This window comes from Eumetopias jubatus, unplaced genomic scaffold (genome assembly GCF_037043125.1).
Source record: "Eumetopias jubatus isolate StellerSeaLion01/CBP00866 unplaced genomic scaffold, mEumJub1_p1.0 scaffold_4, whole genome shotgun sequence".
NCBI lineage: Eukaryota > Metazoa > Chordata > Mammalia > Carnivora > Otariidae > Eumetopias > Eumetopias jubatus.
Genome location: NW_028274810.1, coordinates 22,286,663 through 22,308,412, shown reverse-complemented (window position 1 = coordinate 22,308,412; position 21,750 = coordinate 22,286,663). Strand labels below are relative to the sequence as shown.

The window sequence follows — 21,750 nt, the reverse complement described above, 5'->3', positions numbered from 1 at the left end:
AGCAACCAGGGAAATTTTCGGGCAGGCATTTTCATCCCCATTCTCCAGAGAAGGAAATTAAGTGGAGCCAGGACTCAGTGCATGTTTCCAATGTACCAAATATTCTTTTTATTTCATCTACGGAAAGTATATTTTATAGTGAGAGAACCTCCATGAAAGAAGAAAAGGAGGCATGGAAGTGAGGAGGAAGGGAGTAGAAAGAGAGAGGGCAAAGTTGGGAGATCCCTAACAGGACAATAGACACTGCTTTATGACATAGCATGGGGTAAAAGGTGATCACATCTCACCACTGAAGCCCTAGCAGCCAGTGAGATTTGGCACCTCCCCAACCTCCTCCATCAAAGCTTGATCCTCCACTCCATCTCCTCCCGAGTCCCTCTACCTCCTGCCCTCCCCTGCATCCATTGAGCATGTAAGTGCACACATAGAAGCAGGCACACACACCTTTGGGTCAAAGCCTTGGTTCTTTCCAAGAGGAACGAATGTGAGCATTTTTTTTAAAGATTTATTTATTTGGGGCACCTGGGTGGCTCAGTCGTTAAGCGTCTGCCTTTGGCTCAGGTCATGATCCCAGGGTCTTTTGGGATCGAGCCCCACATCGGGTTCCCTGCTCAGCGGGAAGCCTGCTTCTCCCTCTCCTACTCCCCCTGCTTCTGTTCCCTCTCGCTGTCTCTGTCAAATAAATTAAAAAATAAATCTTAAAAAAAAGATTTATTTATTTATTTGGTGGGGGGGACGGGGCAGAGGGAGAGAAGAAAGAATCCCAAGTGGACTCTGAGCTGAGCATGAAGCCCCACACAGGGCTCAATCCCACCACCCGTGAGATCATGACCTGAGCAGAAACCAAGAGTTGGATGCTTAACCACCTGAGCCACCACCCCCCCGCCCCGAAATTTTTTTTAATTGCTGGGACAAGCAAAGGGTCAGCAATTCATTGCCTATACTTCAAGCCTGGGAACAAAGAGTTTCTAGAAGTAATTCAAAAGCTTCCTAAAGCTTATACTGCCTTTGAATCTTTTATTTGACAGTTGGACTTCCCGTTTTTCAGCCTTCTTAACAGAGTTCTTAACATGGCCAAGTCCTTCCAAATCCTTTGCGAATTTTGTACATGGAAAAAGGAAAGAAAACGTTAAATATGCAGTGTTGGGACGTCTGATGGGAAGCAGGTGCCCTCAGATGTGATACCAATAGTGCAGCGTTGGCAGTGCTTCTGGAGACACCTAGCAATATGTATCAAAAACTCTAAAAACATGCATACTACTGGATAGGTCCAAGTATTGAAGTTCTTGGCCTTATTTTAAAGGAATTATTATAGATGTGCTCAAAGGCAAGGGCATTTACCCAAATGTCCTAATAGTAAGAAATCAAACAAAATGGTAGTAGGATTGATTATATAAATTATAGTTTATCCAATGAAATACCAAATAAATCATGCTATTAAAATATATGCTTCGGAAAGTCAGGAGGAATAGACACAAATATGCTTAGCCATTGTTAATGTGGTGGTGTGCTTTTCATTTCTCCTTTACGCTGTTCTGAATAAGCCAAAATTGCTAGAATGAATATGTAGGGTTTTAAGAATAAGAAAAGGGGCATTTGAAATAAAGACCTGAAAATTGCCATGGTTCTCTGCCCATTGTTACATAGGAATAATTTCTTGAATATCTCACCTGGTGGGCCCAGAGGCTTTCTAATACCTAGGTATTGAGTTGTAGAATTAACTGCACTTATTAGCAATAACACACCCCAACAGCTCTTCTATTTCTTAATGCAAACCACTAGGTAGATAGGACTCCCATTTTTGCAGATGAGGAAAGCAATGCTCCAAGAAGTTAAGTAAACATGAGATCTAGGAAGGATTTGAGTCCAAATACTCTCCTGGCACACCTAGCCTCTAAGTTCATTGCTTTCCTCATGCAGTTTCAAACCTGAGCAGCATCTCTTCTCCCAGTCATTTGGAGCAAGAATAAGAGGTGTACAGAGGAAAACAGTTTTAGTAGAATCACAGCCACAATGCAAAGGTCTCTGTATCACAGACTGAACTTCACTTTGTGATCATATTTGCTCTATAATGTCTGTAAAACATGATACGATTAACTTATGTGATGCTTAAGACAAGTTTGAGAACACAAAATGGGAAATAAAATCTGGGAATATTTGCCCACGGAGAACTCCCCCCACCCCCGGGAATGTAGCTAATGCCTCCGCTTTACCCTGAGCAATATATTAGAATATTTAGAAATTTGTAAAAACACGGACCACAAAAACGTGAGTCTGCTTAATTAAGAGAACATCTGCATGGTAGAAGTTTATTTTATTTATCTGCCAGGTGAATTCCAAGAGGCAAAAAATCACTACCAAGTTTGGCCAAAGCACATAATGAACATATAGGTTTTTAGTGAGGTTCTGGGTTCTACTGGTTTTATCTGACTGCATTAAGACACCTACACATGCCAATGTAAAGAAACAACATATACTGAACTAACTGCACATAGACCTCATTATTGGAACATTAACCATGATTATTATAATATTTTCACAGCTTTGCAAATGTGAGAATACAATGACATTATGGGAGGAGGAGGGGGAAGGGGAAGAGGAGAAGGTGGTAGACAGGAGCTTAATTAGGTATTCCTTGCTACTGTTGTAAACAAGGACCAAACACAGACACTATGTGGAACACAGATACTAATTCACGTAACAGAGTGAGCAGGTTAACAATTTACCGATGCAGACTCCCTATAAAATTCCTCTGCTATGATTCAGTTATTTTTTTCCTGTATGTAATCAAAATATCATCATGATGAATGCCTTGGGTCTTTTTTGAAAAAAAAAAAAAAAAGCAGCAGCAGCTCTGAATACGAGAGATTAACTTTGTGTATAATACACATAACTCTTTAGTATCCATGAGATAATCCTATGCCCTAACAATAAAGGTCTTTCCATACCAAAGGCTGTAACTTTCGCCAGTTCCTAATTAATCATTCTTTCAGAAGATTATTTTATGTTTCTTAAACAACACACAGTTTATGTAAAATATAAGAATTAACATACACTTCTCAAGGTCAGATTCAGGGACAAAATGCACTACCTGAATCCAGTAACACATTTGCTCCCTGCTGCATAGAAGTTGCACATAAGAAACACAGGTTGCACTTTTTTGTGATCCATGCAGTAAATATTCACAAAAATCAAGCAAACAACTAGACATCCTTCAGCTACTAAAATGAACTCTCCCAGTCACAGCAGACTTATCAACGAAAATCAAAGCACTGATGGTTGCATCAAAACCATGCCGGGCCGAGTTAGTGCTGGAAAGGGCTGGTTGGAAAGACCACAATGAAAGCACTGAGAGTCATGAGTTTTCCACTTGTTTTTATAAGGGATTGAGACTATTCTCCCCTCACATGGCTTTTCTCTATGCCGTAGGCTTTTGCTAATGAGGCATTTCAGGCTTCAAATGAAAACAATCATCCTTTAGGGAAAAAGCTGAGAAATGCTTTTCTGGAGTTTCTGATCCTGGAGACAACTTACTATAGGTCCTTAAGGCAAATGCCAGGAGTCCAAGAAATTGTAGAACTGTCTCAGAATGTAAACAATAAAATCACTGACCAAGGAGTTCTATCCGTGTATGAAAATTCCTCGCAAAAAAAAACCTATCTAGAGAGTACCAGCTTCTTGGTTTTTGAAGTTCCTGTAAATTTTATGTCCTAGAAGCATGGTACATTTTTTCCTTTGTAGAGACTTCTGTAGTGGATAAAAGTTCATGATGTTGCTTAAAAAAAAAACAAAAAACAAAACAAACAAAAAAACAAAACACCAACCCTAGCAAAGAGAAGCTACTCAGACACTAAGCAGTTTTGAGGTTTGTTTTTGTTTTAGTTTCATATTTTACTTTTGTGGTTGGCATAGGGAAAACCAAACTGAGAAATCATGATGTTGGAGTATTTTAAGGGCATGCTATCGTAGATACTAACAAGCTTATTTATACAGTAAGACCTCTGCAGAAAGTGCTCAGCTCGGTGCCACATTCCAGGATAGCCACCGTTGGACTCTTTTTCTAAATTGCCCATGTTTACAGGTTTCACAAATACCCCTGAAGTCTTCCCGGTGTTCTTGGCAATGATAAAATTCATGGCAATATCATCACAGTTCTGGATTTCATCTATCAAAGCATGGACAGCTGCAGGTTGCCTCTGAAACAGGTCAAGGTATTTGCTATTGAAGAATGAGGCTCCAATCAGCACCATAGAGTACTGGTCGCCATTTCCAAACCCCGGTGTTTGCAGTTCAAAACCTCCATAACTGTAGACCCCTGATGAAGTAGAGACATGCTTTCTAGGAACAAATCCTACAATTTGATCAGGAAATTGCTGAAAAGATGGAAAAGGAACAATTAAGGGTGGCATTTCTTGAGAGCAGACATGGTGAGAAAGGCAATGATTTATTACAGAGAGAATTAAACTGATTTATCAACTTTATTTTATTCTTGGCTCCCACATCTCAATTTCATCTAACTCCAGGCAACTTCATAAATCTACATCCTGATACGTTTGCAGGTCAAAATTCTATCGCAACCCAAACTGCTAACAAAATTTCTAACCTTACAAATGTTCTAATTCAAATGTTCTCTGATATTAATAAAGTCTAGTCACCAAAGAGTCTGGTTCTTCAAAGTTTGCTTCAAATGAAGCTGACTGTATGAATGCTATTTATTACGGGAGATAAGAAGATACAGCATAATTTTGAAAATCTGTTTCAATCTCTTAGGAGCACATAAAATTGTGGATCTACATGTATGACTCTGTTTTTTCATGTTGATTTCAATGTTCTTGAAAGTCACTGTTGATTTTAAACAATGTTATATTTTTCTCCCTTCTCAGCTTGGGTGTTTCCTTTTTAAAAACATGAGTAAAAAATATATAATGAGATGTTGTCAGAATCTTTGAAGAAAGGATAGTAGTAAAACCATAGAAGTAAGATGAGAGCAACTATAAATGACACAAAAACCAGCAAACAAGAGAAAACCAGTGAAGCACAGAAAAGAAGTAAGAATTTATAGAGTTAAAAGGTTTAGTTCAATCTCGTAAGTAATTTGCGTTTCATTCATTTACTGAACAGACATTAAACTAGGGACACATACACACACATACACACACACATCCAAATCAGGCTGGGTTAAATCCCATTTCAAAAAAGTCATCATCTGGGAAGGGTATGATTCAGCTATGTGAACAAGGAATTCCCATACTGTGAGACGGTTGTACGTGCAGTTGGGTAAGCCTCTTGGAAGCACTGAGGACAGGGTGACAGATTTGTGCTGGGAGACAAAGGGAAAGGGCAGGGAGTCGAGGATAAACCCTGGGGGGCTTCAGAGAGCAAGTGCCATCGACATCATTTAGGAGGATGAATGAAGTTCCACAGACCGCTAGAGGAGGAAAAGTCATAGCACTAATTAGCGGTAACGGGTGAGCACAAAAGCACGCTAGATGTCCACTCCAGCCTTGTCCGCCTGTATACCCCAAATCATTACACTATGCCAGGCATTGATGGGACTGAACTGTAGGAGTCAAGTTACCTTGGGCAATGGATTGAAACTGTTCTTGGTTACTCTTCTATGAATAAAACCTAAAAATCATATTTATCCATTTTTAATTATGGCTTACTTGGATTGTTCTAAATAAGCACAGTTCTCCTATCCCCCCCCAACCCCTGACATTTTAGGTAAATTGATTTTTTTACCTGAAATAGAAATTTCACAGCTGGAATATTACATTAGAATTTTTTGCCTAAGAAGCTTTATTTACAGGGCTGAAAAAACTGCTGTAGGGGAAAAAACTTGTTGATCTTGGTATAAAGTTAGAAATTGAAGTTTTGAGAGGCTGATATCTGCAGAGTACTGTGACCACTTACCATTAATATCTAATGTTCTTATATCCCATGTAGCTAATTAAGGAGGGTTACTATAGGGCAAATTAGACCATTTATTGGGTAGCACAGTGTTTCATTATTTGACACAGCTTCAGAATACTGGTGTACAGTCCCGATTTCTGCAACTTGTAAAAGCCAGCTACTATTAATTAACACATATTCAATAGCAAAGAATTGTGTTTATAGAATAGTGAACAATTTATGCCTGTTTATTCCAGCTAGGATTTAAGGGAGAATAAATAAATAAATAAATAAATAAATAAATAAATAAATAAATAAATAAATAAAACTATAAATATTACTATTCCTAATTCCTAAAAAGTTGTCCCAGCATTAGGATTAAATTTTGTGGGTGTAATAAATGCTTTCTTTTAAAGAAAGTTATATACAGAAATACACTTTTCATTTGAGACATGTATCTGTGGCCTTGTAGAAAAATATCTCTCGATTCTAGTCTTTGCCATACCAAATCATCTCCTCATTCTTCTCTGGAAGGTAGTTCTAGCTCTTCTCCCCAGCATATCAAATAGAAATCAAATATAGATAAAAGATACCATAACTTGCAGGCTGGCTTAAATGAACATGAGACATGTTGATTACCATGCAACAAGTATCTATGTCTCTTAGATAAATACTGTCTACAGTGTTTGAGATGACTCCCACATTAAACCACGACGCTGCCCAACTAAATCAGAGATAAAACTTTATACTGATGAATTCATAAAGGACAGAGCAACATTACCTGCCAAACTGAGAAAGCAAAGACAAGGTCTTGGGCGCTAATTAGCGTATCATCATCTACCATTAACACCGCTGAAACGAAAGGAAAAAGAATTATATCCAACAGTCTGGAAATGGAAACAAAACTAGTAATAAACAATGGTGCCCAGATCATTCAAATGAATAATTTCCTGAACAAAATTAGTAAACAAGAAATGTACTCTCGGAGAGATTTGTCTGGTAGAAAAAGTGTTTATTTGAATTGTAACTGATACTTATAATTGCCTGAGGGGAAAATTGTCATGCAGCTCTCATCCATTATCCTAGAAACGAATGAACCTATAAATAAATAAAATTGATGGCCTTCTAAGCAAATTACAATGCTCATGAAACTGCTCTGAACGGGAGGAAAAGGAAGGTGGCAAAAAAAAAAAAAAAAATACATTAAGCGTAAGCCGAATGCCATTTTACTACTTTCTGTGATACCATACTGTGTAATTATAGTGGATCTTCGTTCACATTAACCTCTTTGTCACAGTTGCAAGATGTATGTGATTTCTTCCCCACAAAACTGCTTCTTGACATCTTGAAAATTGCCCCTATGTTTCTTTTTGATTCCCTCTCCCTGCTTTCTCCACATCAGTAAGACAAGCAGAAGGCCGGAAAGCCACACACCCACCCCCCAAGCTCTGGGGAGCGGCAGCCCATGCCAGCTGGGACCCCGGCAGCAACTCACCATTGGTTTCCAGTTCGGGAAAGACCTGCAGTCGATTTCTCATCCTGTTTGTTGTCTGGAGTTTGAAGATCACAGGGACAGGGTGAGGCCCTAGAGAGTTCCATAACTCGTCTGGCCCCTTCTCCCCAACGTTGTTCCACACCACAATCACTTTATGTAGATACGGCACAGCCTGATAATGATTTAAGAGTCTCAGTAAGAGATCTGTTCTGTTGTATGTCTGCATTATTAGAGTAAAGGAATCCAGGGCGGACTTGCCCTGAGATTTTATTTCCCTACGCAAAGTGAGCATCTTGTCTTCCTTGATATTTGGAAGTAAAGTGGTCAAAGCCCCGGCTACGAGGAGCAGCACAAGGATGACCACCAAAGAGAAACGAAGCACTCGAATGCCCATCACTCGTCCGGGAAGTTTGCAGATGTGGCAACACCTGGAATAGAAACGGCAATAAAATACAGTGTTAGCATTCTCACTAGTTACCATGTTTTTGGCTTTGCCTTTTTAAGGAGGACGGAGGTAAATCTTATTTGAGTTGATTAAATTCAGTTCTCCCTGCCTCTTTGATAGGGCGACTTGGCCTAAGGCCTAACTGAAAAGTGCAGGGAATGGACCTCCCCTTCTGGGCCTGCTTGCTTTTGCAGTTGTGGACAAAAGCTCATCTACACACAAGCCGGAAGAATTAAGCAGTGTATTTTAAAATCTGCCCTCATTTTACTATGAAGAATTTGGAACCGACACTATTTTTTCAAATGGGATTACATTTCTCTCAGTAGTGTACTAATTCTTTAAACAGCTTTACTGAGAGATCGTTGACATAAAAATTGTATATATTTAAAGTGCACAACATGATGTTCTTTTGCATGTATACAGCAGGACCTTGAACGGCACAGGTTTGAACTGCATGGGCCCACTTAATATGTGGATTTTTTTTCAGTAAATACAGTCCAGGACTATCAGTGGATTTTCTTTTCCTTATGATTTTCTTAACAATATTTCCACTTTTCTTACTTTATTGTAAGAATGCAGTATATAATACAGACACCAAACACGTGTTAATTGGCTATGTTATAGGTAAGGCTTCTGGATCAACAGTAGGCTATTAGTTGTTAAATTCTGGCAGAGTCAAAAGTCAAAATGTGGATTTTCGATTGTGCAGGGCGTTGGCCTCACGTTGTTCAAAGGTCAATTATACCGCAGTATACGAAATTTAAAAGTACTTTTTGGTAGCAACCTTTTTTCCAAATGAGATCATAGTGGTAGCCAATGAGCTTTATCCAAGGCGCGATTATTGCTAATTGAAATCATAGGTGGAAGCCTAATATAAGAAACAGATTATAATGGCGGCAGCAGCAACAAACAATTACAGTGGGTTTACCACTTATCAGGCCCTGTACTACGTGCTTCGCACGTCATGGTATGTACTTATTCACTCAATAGAATAAACAAGTAGTTATGAGTGCTTACTTGTACCAGGCACTGTTCTAGGATCTGTGGCTACAGCAATGAATAAGATAGACTCAGTCTCTGCTGTTTGAGGCAGAGGAAAGAGTAGAGAGAGACAGACGAAAAGTAAACTCAAAGACAAGTTAGCATTGCAGTAACGAAGAAAATACATCAGAGTGACATAAGCAAGGGCCAGATCACCAGGGATCTTGTCAGCCAAAAAAGGAGGATAGATTTTATTCTACTTGAGATGGGAAGCTCTTAGAGGGTTTTGATCAGGGCAGGGACAGGATCTTTTACTAGAGCTTGGATACTTACAGAGGTTAAATATCTTTCTCAGGATTAGGAGGCAACTAAGTAATGTATCTGGAATCTATACCCAAGAAAATCTGCTGCCAGAGCCAGGCTGTCCCTCATTATGGGCTAAGGGATGTACTGCCGGATTTAATTCAGGTTGAACTGAGGTAGGGCTCTGGAGCTTCCAAATCACCATCTCTGATAGGACAGGAGGATCAGAAGGTACTGTAACCAGCTATGTACTCTCCTATTCCTCACTATACCTAAAGGCTCCACCTGCAATATGGCTAGAGAATACTAGGTGAACAAACACCCGATGAATGTGGTCTGGACATTCATGGGTCAAACATTCCTGGCAGATCAGACCTCTCAGTCACATATGTAAGAAAAGACTGAATCACACAGGCAGTTTTACAGAGACCCAGAGCTCTGATTTCCTAGCCTCTGATAGAGTTCATTATCACCCCTGCTACCTCCTTCTGGAGCACTGTTGACTTTCAGTTGTTGCTGTTTTTTTTTTTTTTTTTTTTATTCTGCTAGTTCTTTTTCTGATTCCAGACTTTACTTACTCCTCCACAAGCCTCCATAAACTTTCTAGGTAAGTCCTTATTCTGTATTTTGGCAGCTGAGCCTTCATACACATCTTAGCATATATATCCTAGATTTATTCAACTGCTCTGTTCAAGTACCAAAGCCAGAAGTGAGGAAAAAGAATATTCAAAGATATACTTACTTATAAAAAGACTGAAAACAAAAATCAACCAGAAGTTTCTAACCATTTAGAAAATACCTTTAAGAAAAAAAATAGATCTTCGAACTGGAAAGGACATTATTCTTGAGGACTTTAATGGATCCATCATCTACCCTCTCTTATTATTTTTCATACAGTTTCTCTTCTTAGGGACGCCTGGGTGGCTCAGTCGTTAAGCATCTGCCTTCGGCTCAGGTCACGATCCCAGGGTCCTGGGATCAAGTTCCGCATCAGGCTCCCTGCTCAGTGGGGAGCCTGCTCCTCCCTCTCCCTCTGCCTCTTCCCCAGCTTAAGCGCTCTCTCTCTCCTCTCTCAAATAAATAAATTTTAAAAATCTTAAAAAAAAACAATTTCTCTTCTTAGGTGATACAATAAAAAAACTCTCATCTATTCCACGATATCGACAAATGTGATAAAACTGGAGGAGACTTCTTACTGCTCCCTCCCAGCCGTGGTAGGCCAACCACGCTAAGCCACCATCGCTGTCCTGTGTAGTACCATTGCCTCTGTACAGTTTAGTTTTGGTTGTTGCCATCTCCTTAGAAAAGCACTGTGTATGGGTGCCTAGACTCTTGACTCCACAGCCTGTGGTTTAACTGAGCACGTGCAGCCAGGCCACCGTTCCACAGGCAATCCTAAGACTGTAGTCTAACTTTTCCCATCTCACAGGTTAGATTCCCAGTGAAATTTCACTTTAATGTCCAAATGATGATGTTCAGTCAACCTCTTGTTTTTCATGGGGGAGATTTAGCAGGGGTGGAATTCAAGTGACAATCCCACTCCTATGATCTTGTTTCATGTGGGGAGGCATGCTTTACAATTGTAGAAACAGTTTCTCCATATATAGTTCAGCAAGGACATAGAGAGACTATATAGACCATGCCTTTAACATCTCCCTTTGAAGTGTACGGGAATGGGGAATGGAGAATTCTAATGGGGCTAGGGGCATCCACTCCGTGGTTGGAGAGTGCACTGAGGCCTGTGCAAGCAAAGAAGAGCTTATTCATAAGATCAAGAAGATGGTTGTTGTCATTCAGCAACTCTCACTTTTCAATAGTCCAGATTTGGAAAGCAATGTTACCTTGTAGTAACCTTTTCAGAGAATTTGCAAAGAATATTCTCTCCTGGACTTTCTCTGTGGGTGTTCTGTTAAGAAAGGCAATTTTGTGTCTCTCCTTTTATCCTGGCCTCACTCAAGATATGAATAAAATGAATTATTTTTGAAGTAACCCCAACTTACTATGATTATTCTTCAAGGACAGTAATTTAAGGCATTAGAATACAATGTTTTCATTGCATGTACCTCTTACTAAAACAACACATACTGTTAATGTAGCCAACCAAGGAAAAACCATTATGAATTAATAATTTTGGTTCAAAGGCCTTGAAAATCCTTCTAATATATTGAATCAAAAGCAGGTCTCATAAAACATATTTTCAGTTCTGCATAGAAATGGCTAGCTATAAGCACTCAGAGCAAAGAATCATCCAACAATTGCATTAAAATACACCCTGATTAAAATCTTTGTTTTCATTTTCCACAGCTGAGTAGGAACAGCATATTGCAAAACTCACACAGAGGTGTTTCTAGTTTCTAAAGCAGACACAGGTAACTATCTGGCAATTTTAGTGTAGAAAAAGTAATGAAATTAATTACTATAGCCTACTATAAATATAATTATGTAATTATATTTACATATAATTATATGATAATTATATACCCTACTATAAATACACTTTGTCAAAGACACGCATGAGTATTTCACTTTTACCTATACTTTTAAGTAGGATTTAGCCCTATCCCCATCATAGAAATTTCCTCTTTCAGATAACTTCTAATCTCCTATTGTACCTGTTCCAAAATGTGTTGGGAGATTTGAATAATTTATCTTTAGAAACACAGTGTAAATATTTCATGTGGTACTTATTAAATAATGCAACCCAATACAATTATGTAAAATTTTTAGTCTGTATAGAAAAGCAAGAAGAGCAAGAATTTGTCTCCTGATCATCTGAAAAATCAAAGACCCCCAAATGATATTTTTTTGCCTTATTACGTTAACTTATTAGTTCTTCATAGGTAGACAGCATATCCTTTTAGTTATTTTCATATTGTTATTCTAGCATCTTCTATACCAGGGGTTTTCAACGGGGGACGACTCTGTTCTCCAGGTGATACGCTGCAAAGACTGGAGACATTTTTGATTGTCAGGACTGAGGAAGAGATGCTATCGAGTGGGCAGATGTCAGAGTTGCTGCTAAAATCCTGCAATGGACAAGACATCCCTCCAAAGGGAAGAATTATCCAGCTTAACATGCCAAAGATGCTGAGGTTGAAAACCCTGCTCTACATATACTTTACCTGACATGACGTACCTGAACATGATCGGGAGAAGGACTGTTAGCCAGGTGGCTTCTGAAAACCCCACTACTTTGGTTATACTCAAACAGTCAGGGATAAAGCCAGGGCTCCAAAACTGCCCCAGTATTTATATGCTTTACTGTACAAACACATAAACTGAAGGACAGCTCAGAGCTCTAAGTCACTTCCTTACTTCATAAAGAACTCAAGGTCCAGGCATTAGGAACTTGCCTAGGCTCACGCATGCAGCACACTACCAGTAGAACCAGCGCAAGAATCTAGGTCTCCTGATGGCATAGTCCAGGACTGTTTCCACTGTGTTGTGCTAAATTCTGCAGGGATGTATCAAAGTATCAGTACACAAAACTGTCACTATCTGTCCAATAATATGAATATTTATACTTGGTATGCTGGGGTATATTTTACAACTTTATTAAGACTTATTTCATATACCCTAAATTTCACCCACTTAAAGTACAATTGACTCTTGAATGACACAGGTATTAGGGGCACCAACCACTCCACTCTGCACAGTCAAAACCCCTTGTATCACTTTTAACTCCCCCAAGACTTAACTACTAGTAGCCTACTGTTGACCAGAAGCCTTAGTGTAACATGAACAGATTAACACATTTTGTATGTTATACGTATTATATACTGCATACTTACAATAAAGTAAGCGAGAGAAAAGGAAATGTTATTAAGAAAATCGTAAGGAAAAGAAAATCCATTTATAGCACTGTACCATATTTATTGAAAAATATCTGCACGTAAGTGGACCCACGCAGTTTAAACCCATGTTGTTTGAGGGTCAACTAAACCCTTCAGTGGCTTTCAGTACATTCACAGAATTGTGCAACCATCACCACAGTCTAATTTTAAAACATTTTCAACATCCCAAAAAGAAACCCCAGACCCATTCATTAGCAGTCACTCCCCCCTTTTCTCATCTCCCCCCCCAACAACGAGGCAATCTCTAATCTACTTTCTGTCTCCACAGATTTGCCTATTCTGGATATTGCATATAAATGGAATCATACAACATGTGGTCGTTGTGTCTGGCTTTTTTTCCCTTAACAGAATGTCTTCAAGGTTCATCCATGTCATTATATATATATATCAGTAGCGCTCTCATTTTTTTTAATTGCCACATAGCATTCCATTCCTACATAGATATAACACATTTTGTATATCTGTCAGTTGCTGGACATTTGGGTTGTTTCCGGATTTTGCTATCATGAGTAATGCTACTATGAACATTCATGGACAAGTTTTTATGTGACCATGTTTTCATTTCTCTTAGGTATATAATTAGGAGTGGAACTGGGGGGGTCACTATGTCAGAAATTTTTTAATATCTGATAACTGAATAGCTTTTGGAAGAGCATTACTTGAAATGTTAAAAAAATTTTCTTAAATGTGGGTATAAGAAAGTAAATAATGCGTAGTCTATAAAGCAACAGTTGCAAATTCTCTAATGGGTGTCTCTAAATGGACCAGGCAATTCGAATTTTCAGAGACCCACTAGTCAGTTATTTACTTATATCGTCTCTCCAAATTCCCTAGAAGGAATGCTGCTGAATGAATAATTCTTTTCTCAGGGCTAGTTCCTTCAGACTGAAAAAGCAGCAATTATCCAGACTGAAGCTGAAAACAAATATGCCAGAGCATAGTATGAACAAAGATTAGTTATGTCGTCTGACTCATAAAGTAGAAAAGCAGGGAGCAGCCTGACGTCGTACACCGAGAAGCTGTCATTTTCATTTTGATGCCACAGATGGCGGAGGAACGATAACTATTCTGCCATTTCACTACTAGATTTGTCTCATGTTGTACAGATTGTTTTCTCCTCTGGTTTATCCTGCAAAACATGTACTTGCCTAAAAACTGATGATTATAGAATATAGATGCTCAGAAAAGGGCCCTCAGCTGCCAAGACGTAAAATCACGTCCAGAGGGGCAATGCAGAGGCCAATTCAGAACCTGGGCTTTCCTTCCGTGAACATGCAAGAGTTGGAAGAGACAGCTATGCCACCGATGAGGAGCTTCTGACCAGGTTTCTAGCATGCAGATGACACACACTGCTCAATCCACGGCAAAGAGACACGTGGTGCCAAATTCCAGAAGGACTTTTATGGTACCGACAGCCAGTGTGCTGGCTTAGGACTCCATGTGTTGGTACATGCTATTTTCTCCACCGACAAAGCACTTTCCTGTCCCCACCTGACAAACTCTTACTCCCGGGCCCCTCCCCTGTGAACATTCCTCACACTCTCCATCCTCAGTGCTCTTGGGAACTCAGAACATGGTGTCACTAGCCTTTGTTTCTAGGTATTACAACCATTGACTATGCTCCTTTTTGAGTCTAACTGTATCTGGAAGGCAGTTTCCATTAGTCTTTGTCATCCAAAACAGTGCCAGGCCCATTTTTTGAGGAAGCGCTCCCAACTCTTTGTGGTTAAATGGGGTGAGGGAATCTCTGTTTAAATGGTCTTCAACTCCACAAAGGATAAGAAATGTTTGAAACTAACAGAACAAACTTAAATGCGAACGAAGGCCCAATTAAGACTAGACAGTACCCAAGAAACCAATCCCTATGTGAAAGACCTGAGTTATCCCCCATTTGGTGACCAGCACAGCCAGTCAGAAATGTGGTCTTAAGCACAAGCCACTTTTCTACTTTCAGTTCTGTGGTCAAGCTACTTGATAAATAAAAGACATCCCAGAACTCTTATTTTTTTTTTTTTTTTGCATCTTTTCAAAGATATTCTGCATTAAAATACCTTTGAACATCCTTATTTCTATGGAAGCTCTTGGAGAATGAGCTGATTTGCCTTGGGGGGAAAGCATCCCTTCTTAGATAATATCGTCCTTGTGAATTTCCCCAAACTTTTAGGAGCTAACAAAAACTAGAAGCTAGATGACTTAATCCAGCAGGCAGCATACAGGATTTAAACCAACAGAAAATAAAATCTTACCTAGTTGAGAAATGAAATTTTAGTTTGGGTCCAGGAACTGACCCAAAAAACCCGTTGGACTTCAGGACAATTGGCAGAAAAAGAAGACTAAGTGAGAAAACACTGCTGCCAAGTGTCATTCACTATTGCCCATAGTAAGCCTCTTCCATTAAAATTTCAAGCCACATACGCTAGAATTTACTTCACGACTAAACACAAAATGCCAGAAATAGCACATGAAAGGTCACTTTTCTTTACAAGTCTTTTTCAGGTGCTATCCAGTATTCTGGGAAGAGTTTTGCCTTTCGTTATTTTCCACATATTCAAGAAATTCATTCCTTTCACTGTTATTTTAGAAGTGCCATACCACTTTTCTCATCCTTTACCAACTGCTATCCTCTGCTTCCTAAATGATTTTCCCTCACTCTTCCTCCTGAGGAATCCATCTGTTCTTACAAGGCTCTTCCTAACTCCCATTACTTTCTTCACGGGTCTAAACACATCAAAATAAGTTAACTGATTTTGTGTTACCAATAAATATTCTTTATTATTTGTATTCAGGAACAGGACATTATTTAGGAACAGGAAAAAGAGGAGTAGGAATACACTTAGAGCAATAATAAATAATGAAAGTGTCCATAGCGTGGGATTCAGCTTGTGCTTAGGATCAACTGTACAGTGTTCAGAATGGATCATTTAGATGACCACAATCTGGATCAACTGGGTCGTGGATTGGCCATTAGGATGAATGCAATCAGTCTTTTCTAGTCACAGTATAACTGGCTACATATATAAGATCACTGATAGCCAATTTAAAGCTTGTCCTTTAGAAGGCTTCGTTCTGGCCCTCACTGCATTTTGAAACTGTAGTTCTGAAACAGTATTGCTAAAGCAGGTTGATAAACAGCTACAGTTACTGCAATATCGCATTTGAATAGATAGATGCTGTGACAGGTCATTTCTCACTGCAGGCTGTAAGGAAAGAATTTCTGTACTGGGCACATTCAAGATCAAGTCTTTCTGTTGGCAGCCAGGCAGAGTGAGCCATTCCTTTATAGGTAAATCCAGTTAGAGGAAACACCAAGAGCAGCATTTAAAGCAGGGATAACAGTCAGTAAGTACCTGTGTTTCCACTTGCCTGTCCACTCCCACCCCTTTATTCATAGCAGAAGCTGCCCAACAGTCCTGGCATTTTTTTTTTTTCCTCCTAAGCCTGAACAAAGCATCAGATTCCTTTTCTATACTTCCTCAGACAGCTACTATCAATTAACTGGATTTGCTTCATTATCGCTGATTTAAGAGGAAATAATGTATAAGTATCATGTGGGACATGTTTTTAAAGTACCTCCTCCTTTAATTCAGCCATTTGTTACTGAGGCAGACAGCGAGCTCCTCTCTACCCTCGAAGCGCCCAGGTTATGCTACATAAAACTATGCTAGATAAAAGTTCGCTTTAGCCTTGCATCTTTCTCCTGGAATTGCCAATTCATTGTAGCTATGATGAAGATAATGATGATGATGTTTGGAGATGACTAATTCCATGGACATGTATTAGGACAGGAGTAGGAATGGCCTTATTTCTAAGAGGAACATCCACGACTTGTAAGGATCCAAGGAGTCAATGCATCCTAAGAAGAAAGCCTAGAAATAGAAAAGCATTTTTAGCTCAGTACAGTGCCATGCAAAATTAGTTCCAGAAATGGGTCAAAAAGAAACCAAGTACATCTGCAAATATATTGCTTTTACCATTCTAGCATAATAGAGCTTTTCATTTGAACTTCTGTTTAAGTCACAGGAAAACGGAGAGAAGGCAAGATTGTTAGGCAATGGATCTCTGGAATATTCTATGGAAACTTCTCTCTTTTAGAAAACAGTGGTGTTCAGCAATAAACTCACATTCCAAAATCGCTAAGAGAAACAGATTTCATACATATGAATTATAATTTATAAATAGTTTTAGATATCAAACCTAACATCAAAGCAATCCTGGCTCATACAAACTTTCTAACTTTTTTAGAGGAAGGTCCAAATCCCCATGGTAAATATCCATCAGTCAACAAACACTTACAGGTACTTACCCCGTGCCCAGCACTGTCAGGCACTAGGGATGGTAATGCAAAGAGCACCCAGTTCTTGCCCTCACAGAGCTCAGCAATAGTAATGAAAACTGTCAGACCTCTGCCACCTGTGTGTTATATAATACCTCAAATCAGTAAGGTTTCAAATCTTTAGAGACAAGGAAATTAAAATATATCCACCCCGTTTTAGAGATGGGATAGCGGAGACTGAGAATACGAAATGATTTTCCCTGAGCCACATAAAGAGTGGTAGGTCACACCAAACTCCACACTTGCGCCACTTCGTATTTTCAGTGTCTTGTGTAGTCTCTTATCTTCAGCTTTGTTCTAGTCTACAAGAATATTTCAACTTTATGGGTATTGGCTTTATTCCGTAAGCTGAACTATTTCGATGGGTTAGACTAAGGGAGGCCTTACAGTATTTTCGAACAGACCCTGGCTCAAGTAGGAACTTTTATTTCCAACGAAATAAGAGTACCTCTAGAGGAAATAATTCTTCTCAGATAAAAATATTAGTACAACACTCATGTGCACAGCAGCATTGTTCACAAGTCAAAAGGTAGAAGCAATCCAATATCCATTAACAGAAGAATGGCGAAACAAAATGTGATATATACATGAAATATTATTTAGCCTTTAAAAGGAAGGAGATTCTATCACATGCTATACCATGGATGAACTTTGAGGATATTATGCTAAGTGAAATAAACCAGTCACAAAAAGACCTTATAGGAGGTTATCTAGAGGAATCAAATTCATAGAGACAAAAAGTAGAATGGTGGTTACCAGGGGCTGGGGGAAGGGGGAAATGGGGAGTTGGTTAATGAGTATAGCGTTTCAGTCCTGCAAAATGAAAAAGTTCTGGGGAATGGTTGCTCAACAATGTAAATATTCTTAATACTACTAAACTATACACTTAAAAATGGCTAAGATAGCAAATATTATGTTATGTGTATTTTACCACAATTTTTTAAAAAACAAACAAAAAAGCCCATATTGGTACTTACCTCATTATGGTAAAGATTTAACTTCTTAAAACTTTTCTTTATGGCTTCTGTAATTGATAGGAACAGGACCTCTTGGTGCTATTAGGGGAAATCAAAGATTTTTCTGTGATGTTTTTATCAATCATCAGAAAATTTTTAAAAATGCTTTTAATGCCATTGCCTATAGGCTTCAGATTATTTTTAGAAATTAAAATGAGCTATTCTGTGTTCTAAAGATTGCATTTAGGCAGAGAGATAGATAACGTCTTCCCGTGAGGTTGGAGCTAACCCAGCTATATTTGTGTTTTCACGTTTGGGAAGTATGCAGAAGCAGAATAAACTCATATCATCCCCCCATCTAATGTGTTTATACATTTGAAAGCTATATGCTATAGATATGTGCCATGGAGCAAAACCTTGGAATGCATTAGCAATTTACACTTATATTCGATTTCTAGATTTTTAAGAATCTGTAGTTTTATCCACCGTCACAGCTTCTTTATCCAGTCGAGGTTCACAGGGCATTCAATTTGAAGCATCTAAAAAAGCATGGGGTCTAAAATAGGGCTGCAGCTAAATGCCAGGGTTGATTACTGAGGAATGACAGATGGCATCCTTCCTTTTCCTTACTGACTACTGCCTGAAAGGAGCTGGAACCCTGACTGGAGATAAGCATCTGCCCCTTCATTCTCTCTGCCTTCATTTCTCACAGTCCTCAAGCACATGTCTGAAAAGCTGGTTTTTTTCCGTCGTATAGTCTGCCTAGTTAATCTAATGCAATTACTTAGTAGAAGATGATCTAAACAAATATTTCAAAGTTCAGGGTAGAAATCCATGTATTAATTTTAAAATGTTCATTACTATATCTATTTTATAATCTTAGAAACCCCATTTAATCTTTTAAGACATGAAGGAATTAAGAGTTATGATTGGAATCTTTCAAAATCCTGCATCTGTAATGACCACCTGAATTGAGCAGAAGAATCATTTTTGATTTTCCAAAATAATGTTCTTTCATGAAACAAGTTATTGAAGGGGCAACAGGATGGCTGAGACAAAAGCCTTGGTATATATCACAAGACTCACTGAGTGACAGTTGTCTCCCTTTGATACACCAAGGGCATACCTTGTGCACATCTTAAACATCACACAATTCTAAAATCCTGTCACCCTCTCTCCTCACATCAACTTCTTCATCCCATAAAATTCTTCCAGGGAAAGAATCTGGACTTAACTGGCTTTATAATTATTTTCTTCCTCCCACCCTGTGCCCAGCACAGAGCCTAGCAGATAGTAGACACTCATTAAATGACCACTGAATGAAAAAAACTAACTTTAACTTTGATATGACAATATATATTGGTCAACATATATGGAAGAAACATTATTTCAGAATGACAAGAGAAGTGAGATGCAAACATTTTCCACTCATAGAACTTTTCTTCATTTAACTAGTGTCCAATTTCTATTTCCAATAAAATGCCTTTAGTATTGAAGTTAGGCTGCAATTTGGGAGTCCCAGGAAACCAATATAACTGAAATCAAACTTCAATTTCTCCAACTTATTTCAAAAGTATTTGAAAGGAGTAATGGGGTAATGCAGATTTCTCCATAAACATGCTGAGCAATTTCTCGTTCACACCAATATAGGATAAAATGCAGAATTCATTTTCAAAAGTGGAATGCAAAAATACAGGCTCAAATTGCAGCTGACCTTGATGAATTAAGAGAATACTGGAAATCAGTTACTGAAATTTGGTTATTTCTATATATCTCTCCCCCCCCCCCACTCCCCAGTTACATCATATTGAAATAAAGCCGTTTTGGAGAAAAACCCCATTACCATGGAAATATTTATCTTTAACCTAGTTTGCAACCACTTAATATTTCCCCAGCAGTGCAGTAGAGTAAAATTTAAAGTCTATGGCTCATATAAAAGCTTCCTAAAAAATATAAGTAAATTCTACTAATTGAAAATATTTCTATGTTTAAGTTAAAATAATGAAACATTGGCCAAGAAAAGCAAAGAGAAAATGCTCTTTACAGAACTTAATTTCTGGAATCTAGCTGTTTTACACAGCAGTTTTAATTAACATGAACAATGAAAAAAATACATTTTCAAAAATAAAGACAACAAATCACTACCCCACTCACGCACAAAGTTCCAAGAACGAGAACAAAACATGCATATATCCTCACTGCAAAAATTTTTTAACACGAGAGCATTTGCTATTTCCTTACCTCGAGCGCAGAAGATTGCAGTGGGGCCAGCCGATTTATTTGCTTGCAGCCTGGTTCTCATAAAACAGAAGGGGCGTCTCGCTTGCTCATTTGTTGTTGTTGTTGTTTGTTTGTTTCTAAACCCAGCAGCGTGCATCTACCCTGCCTCATTCGCTGAAGGATAACCTGGAAAAAACACCGCCCGCAAAGTGAGCGCCAGAAGCAGGGGACAGTCCCTGGGTGGCCGCCCCTCCTTCCCCGGTGACGCTCCACTTCCTGTTAGACTAAAAGCTCCCAAGAAGCTCGATTTTGTAGTTTCCAGCCCACTTCCAAAAGCCAATCTTCCTTTCCCCCCATTTCTTCCCCAAAGTAACAACTTTTAATCATTCACGTGATGGACCACCTGACCTTATCCAAACAATTTTCCGGAAAGGCGCCCGCAGGAACGTTCCAACGACTGTGGGTGCCCAGGACAAGCCCGAGAGCTCGCCACTCTGCGCCCCGCGCGTCCTCGAGCCCAACCAACGGGTCAGCTCCTCCAGCACCTCCCTCAAATGCGCAGGGAGGTTCTGACAAGAATTACAGCCGCGGCTGCGGCCCCCGGGATGACCTGGAAGTGAAAGGGACCTGCACGAACTCGAGAGTTTTGGGGGGTTCGCGGGTTGAGATTGTCCGGGAAGCAGTGCCTTACCCAAACCTCAATTCCAACATGGTCTCGTAGGGGGTTCCTTTAAAGGGCTTCTTCTGGATTCATTTAACGTTCTTTCGAAAGGCATGTGTTGATTGCCTCACACTTGGCAGTACGGAAGGCCAGGAGCTGTTCTCCGGGACTGGATTACTAGGATTTGGGTGACCACCGAGTTCACCCAGCAAAACCATCACTTGCGCTTCCTGCGGACTGGCGGCTACAGAACACGTTGACGCCTGGGTTCTAAAGCATTGCCATCTCAACACCGGGATTTAATGCTAATAGGGGGAAATGGCGAAAGGGCAGGCGCTGGACGCCAGTGCATCCGGGAACATCAGTGGTAGGCGGTATGGGTGGGCAAGAGCGGGCCCTCAACCTCCCAGCCATCACAGTCTGTGGGCCGACACTTCAGGATTTTCTTCGTGCCTACATCCCAGGCCGGCGCATTAACTACCCAGCAGTTGCCACTTTTTTCGGCCCCCTATCGCCTCCCCGCAGCTCCCACCTCGCTCCCACCGTAAGCCCCGCCCACCGCCGGACAAGCCCCCGCCCCCCGGCCCCGCCTCCCCCTTTCGCGTCCCAG

General features: G+C 39.6%; 1 protein-coding gene across 5 annotated transcripts; it reads right to left on the bottom strand.

The window, feature by feature from the left end:
* Positions 1-2,282: 2,282 nt before the first annotated feature.
* On the bottom strand, positions 2,283-21,633 carry EXTL2 (exostosin like glycosyltransferase 2). Of its 5 annotated transcripts, none has more exons than XM_028102157.2 (6): positions 21,171-21,633; positions 20,501-20,665; positions 18,281-18,358; positions 7,388-7,815; positions 6,674-6,744; positions 2,283-4,373 (listed from the first exon to the last, which is right to left on the bottom strand). In XM_028102157.2, the coding sequence occupies exons 3-6, from the start codon at positions 18,283-18,285 to the stop codon at positions 3,885-3,887; spliced, it is 993 nt and encodes a 330-aa protein (XP_027957958.1). In that variant the 5' UTR covers positions 18,286-18,358; positions 20,501-20,665; positions 21,171-21,633; the 3' UTR covers positions 2,283-3,884. The 5 variants fall into 5 exon arrangements, with proteins under 5 accessions (XP_027957958.1, XP_027957959.1, XP_027957962.1 ...); XM_028102158.2 differs by lacking the exon at positions 21,171-21,633 and adding an exon at positions 20,888-21,043; XM_028102161.2 differs by lacking the exon at positions 21,171-21,633 and adding an exon at positions 17,264-17,380 and having other exon boundaries at positions 20,501-20,724.
* Between the last annotated feature and the right edge of the window lie 117 nt (positions 21,634-21,750).

Excerpts from the sequence above, each read along its gene's own strand:
- EXTL2 (XM_028102157.2), bottom strand. Across the intron at positions 6,745-7,387 it reads TCCCGAACTGGAAACCAATG|CGGTGTTAATGGTAGATGAT; the intron begins GTGAGTTGCTGC and ends CTTTCGTTTCAG. Across the intron at positions 4,374-6,673 it reads TTGCTTTCTCAGTTTGGCAG|CAATTTCCTGATCAAATTGT; the intron begins GTAATGTTGCTC and ends CCATCTTTTCAG.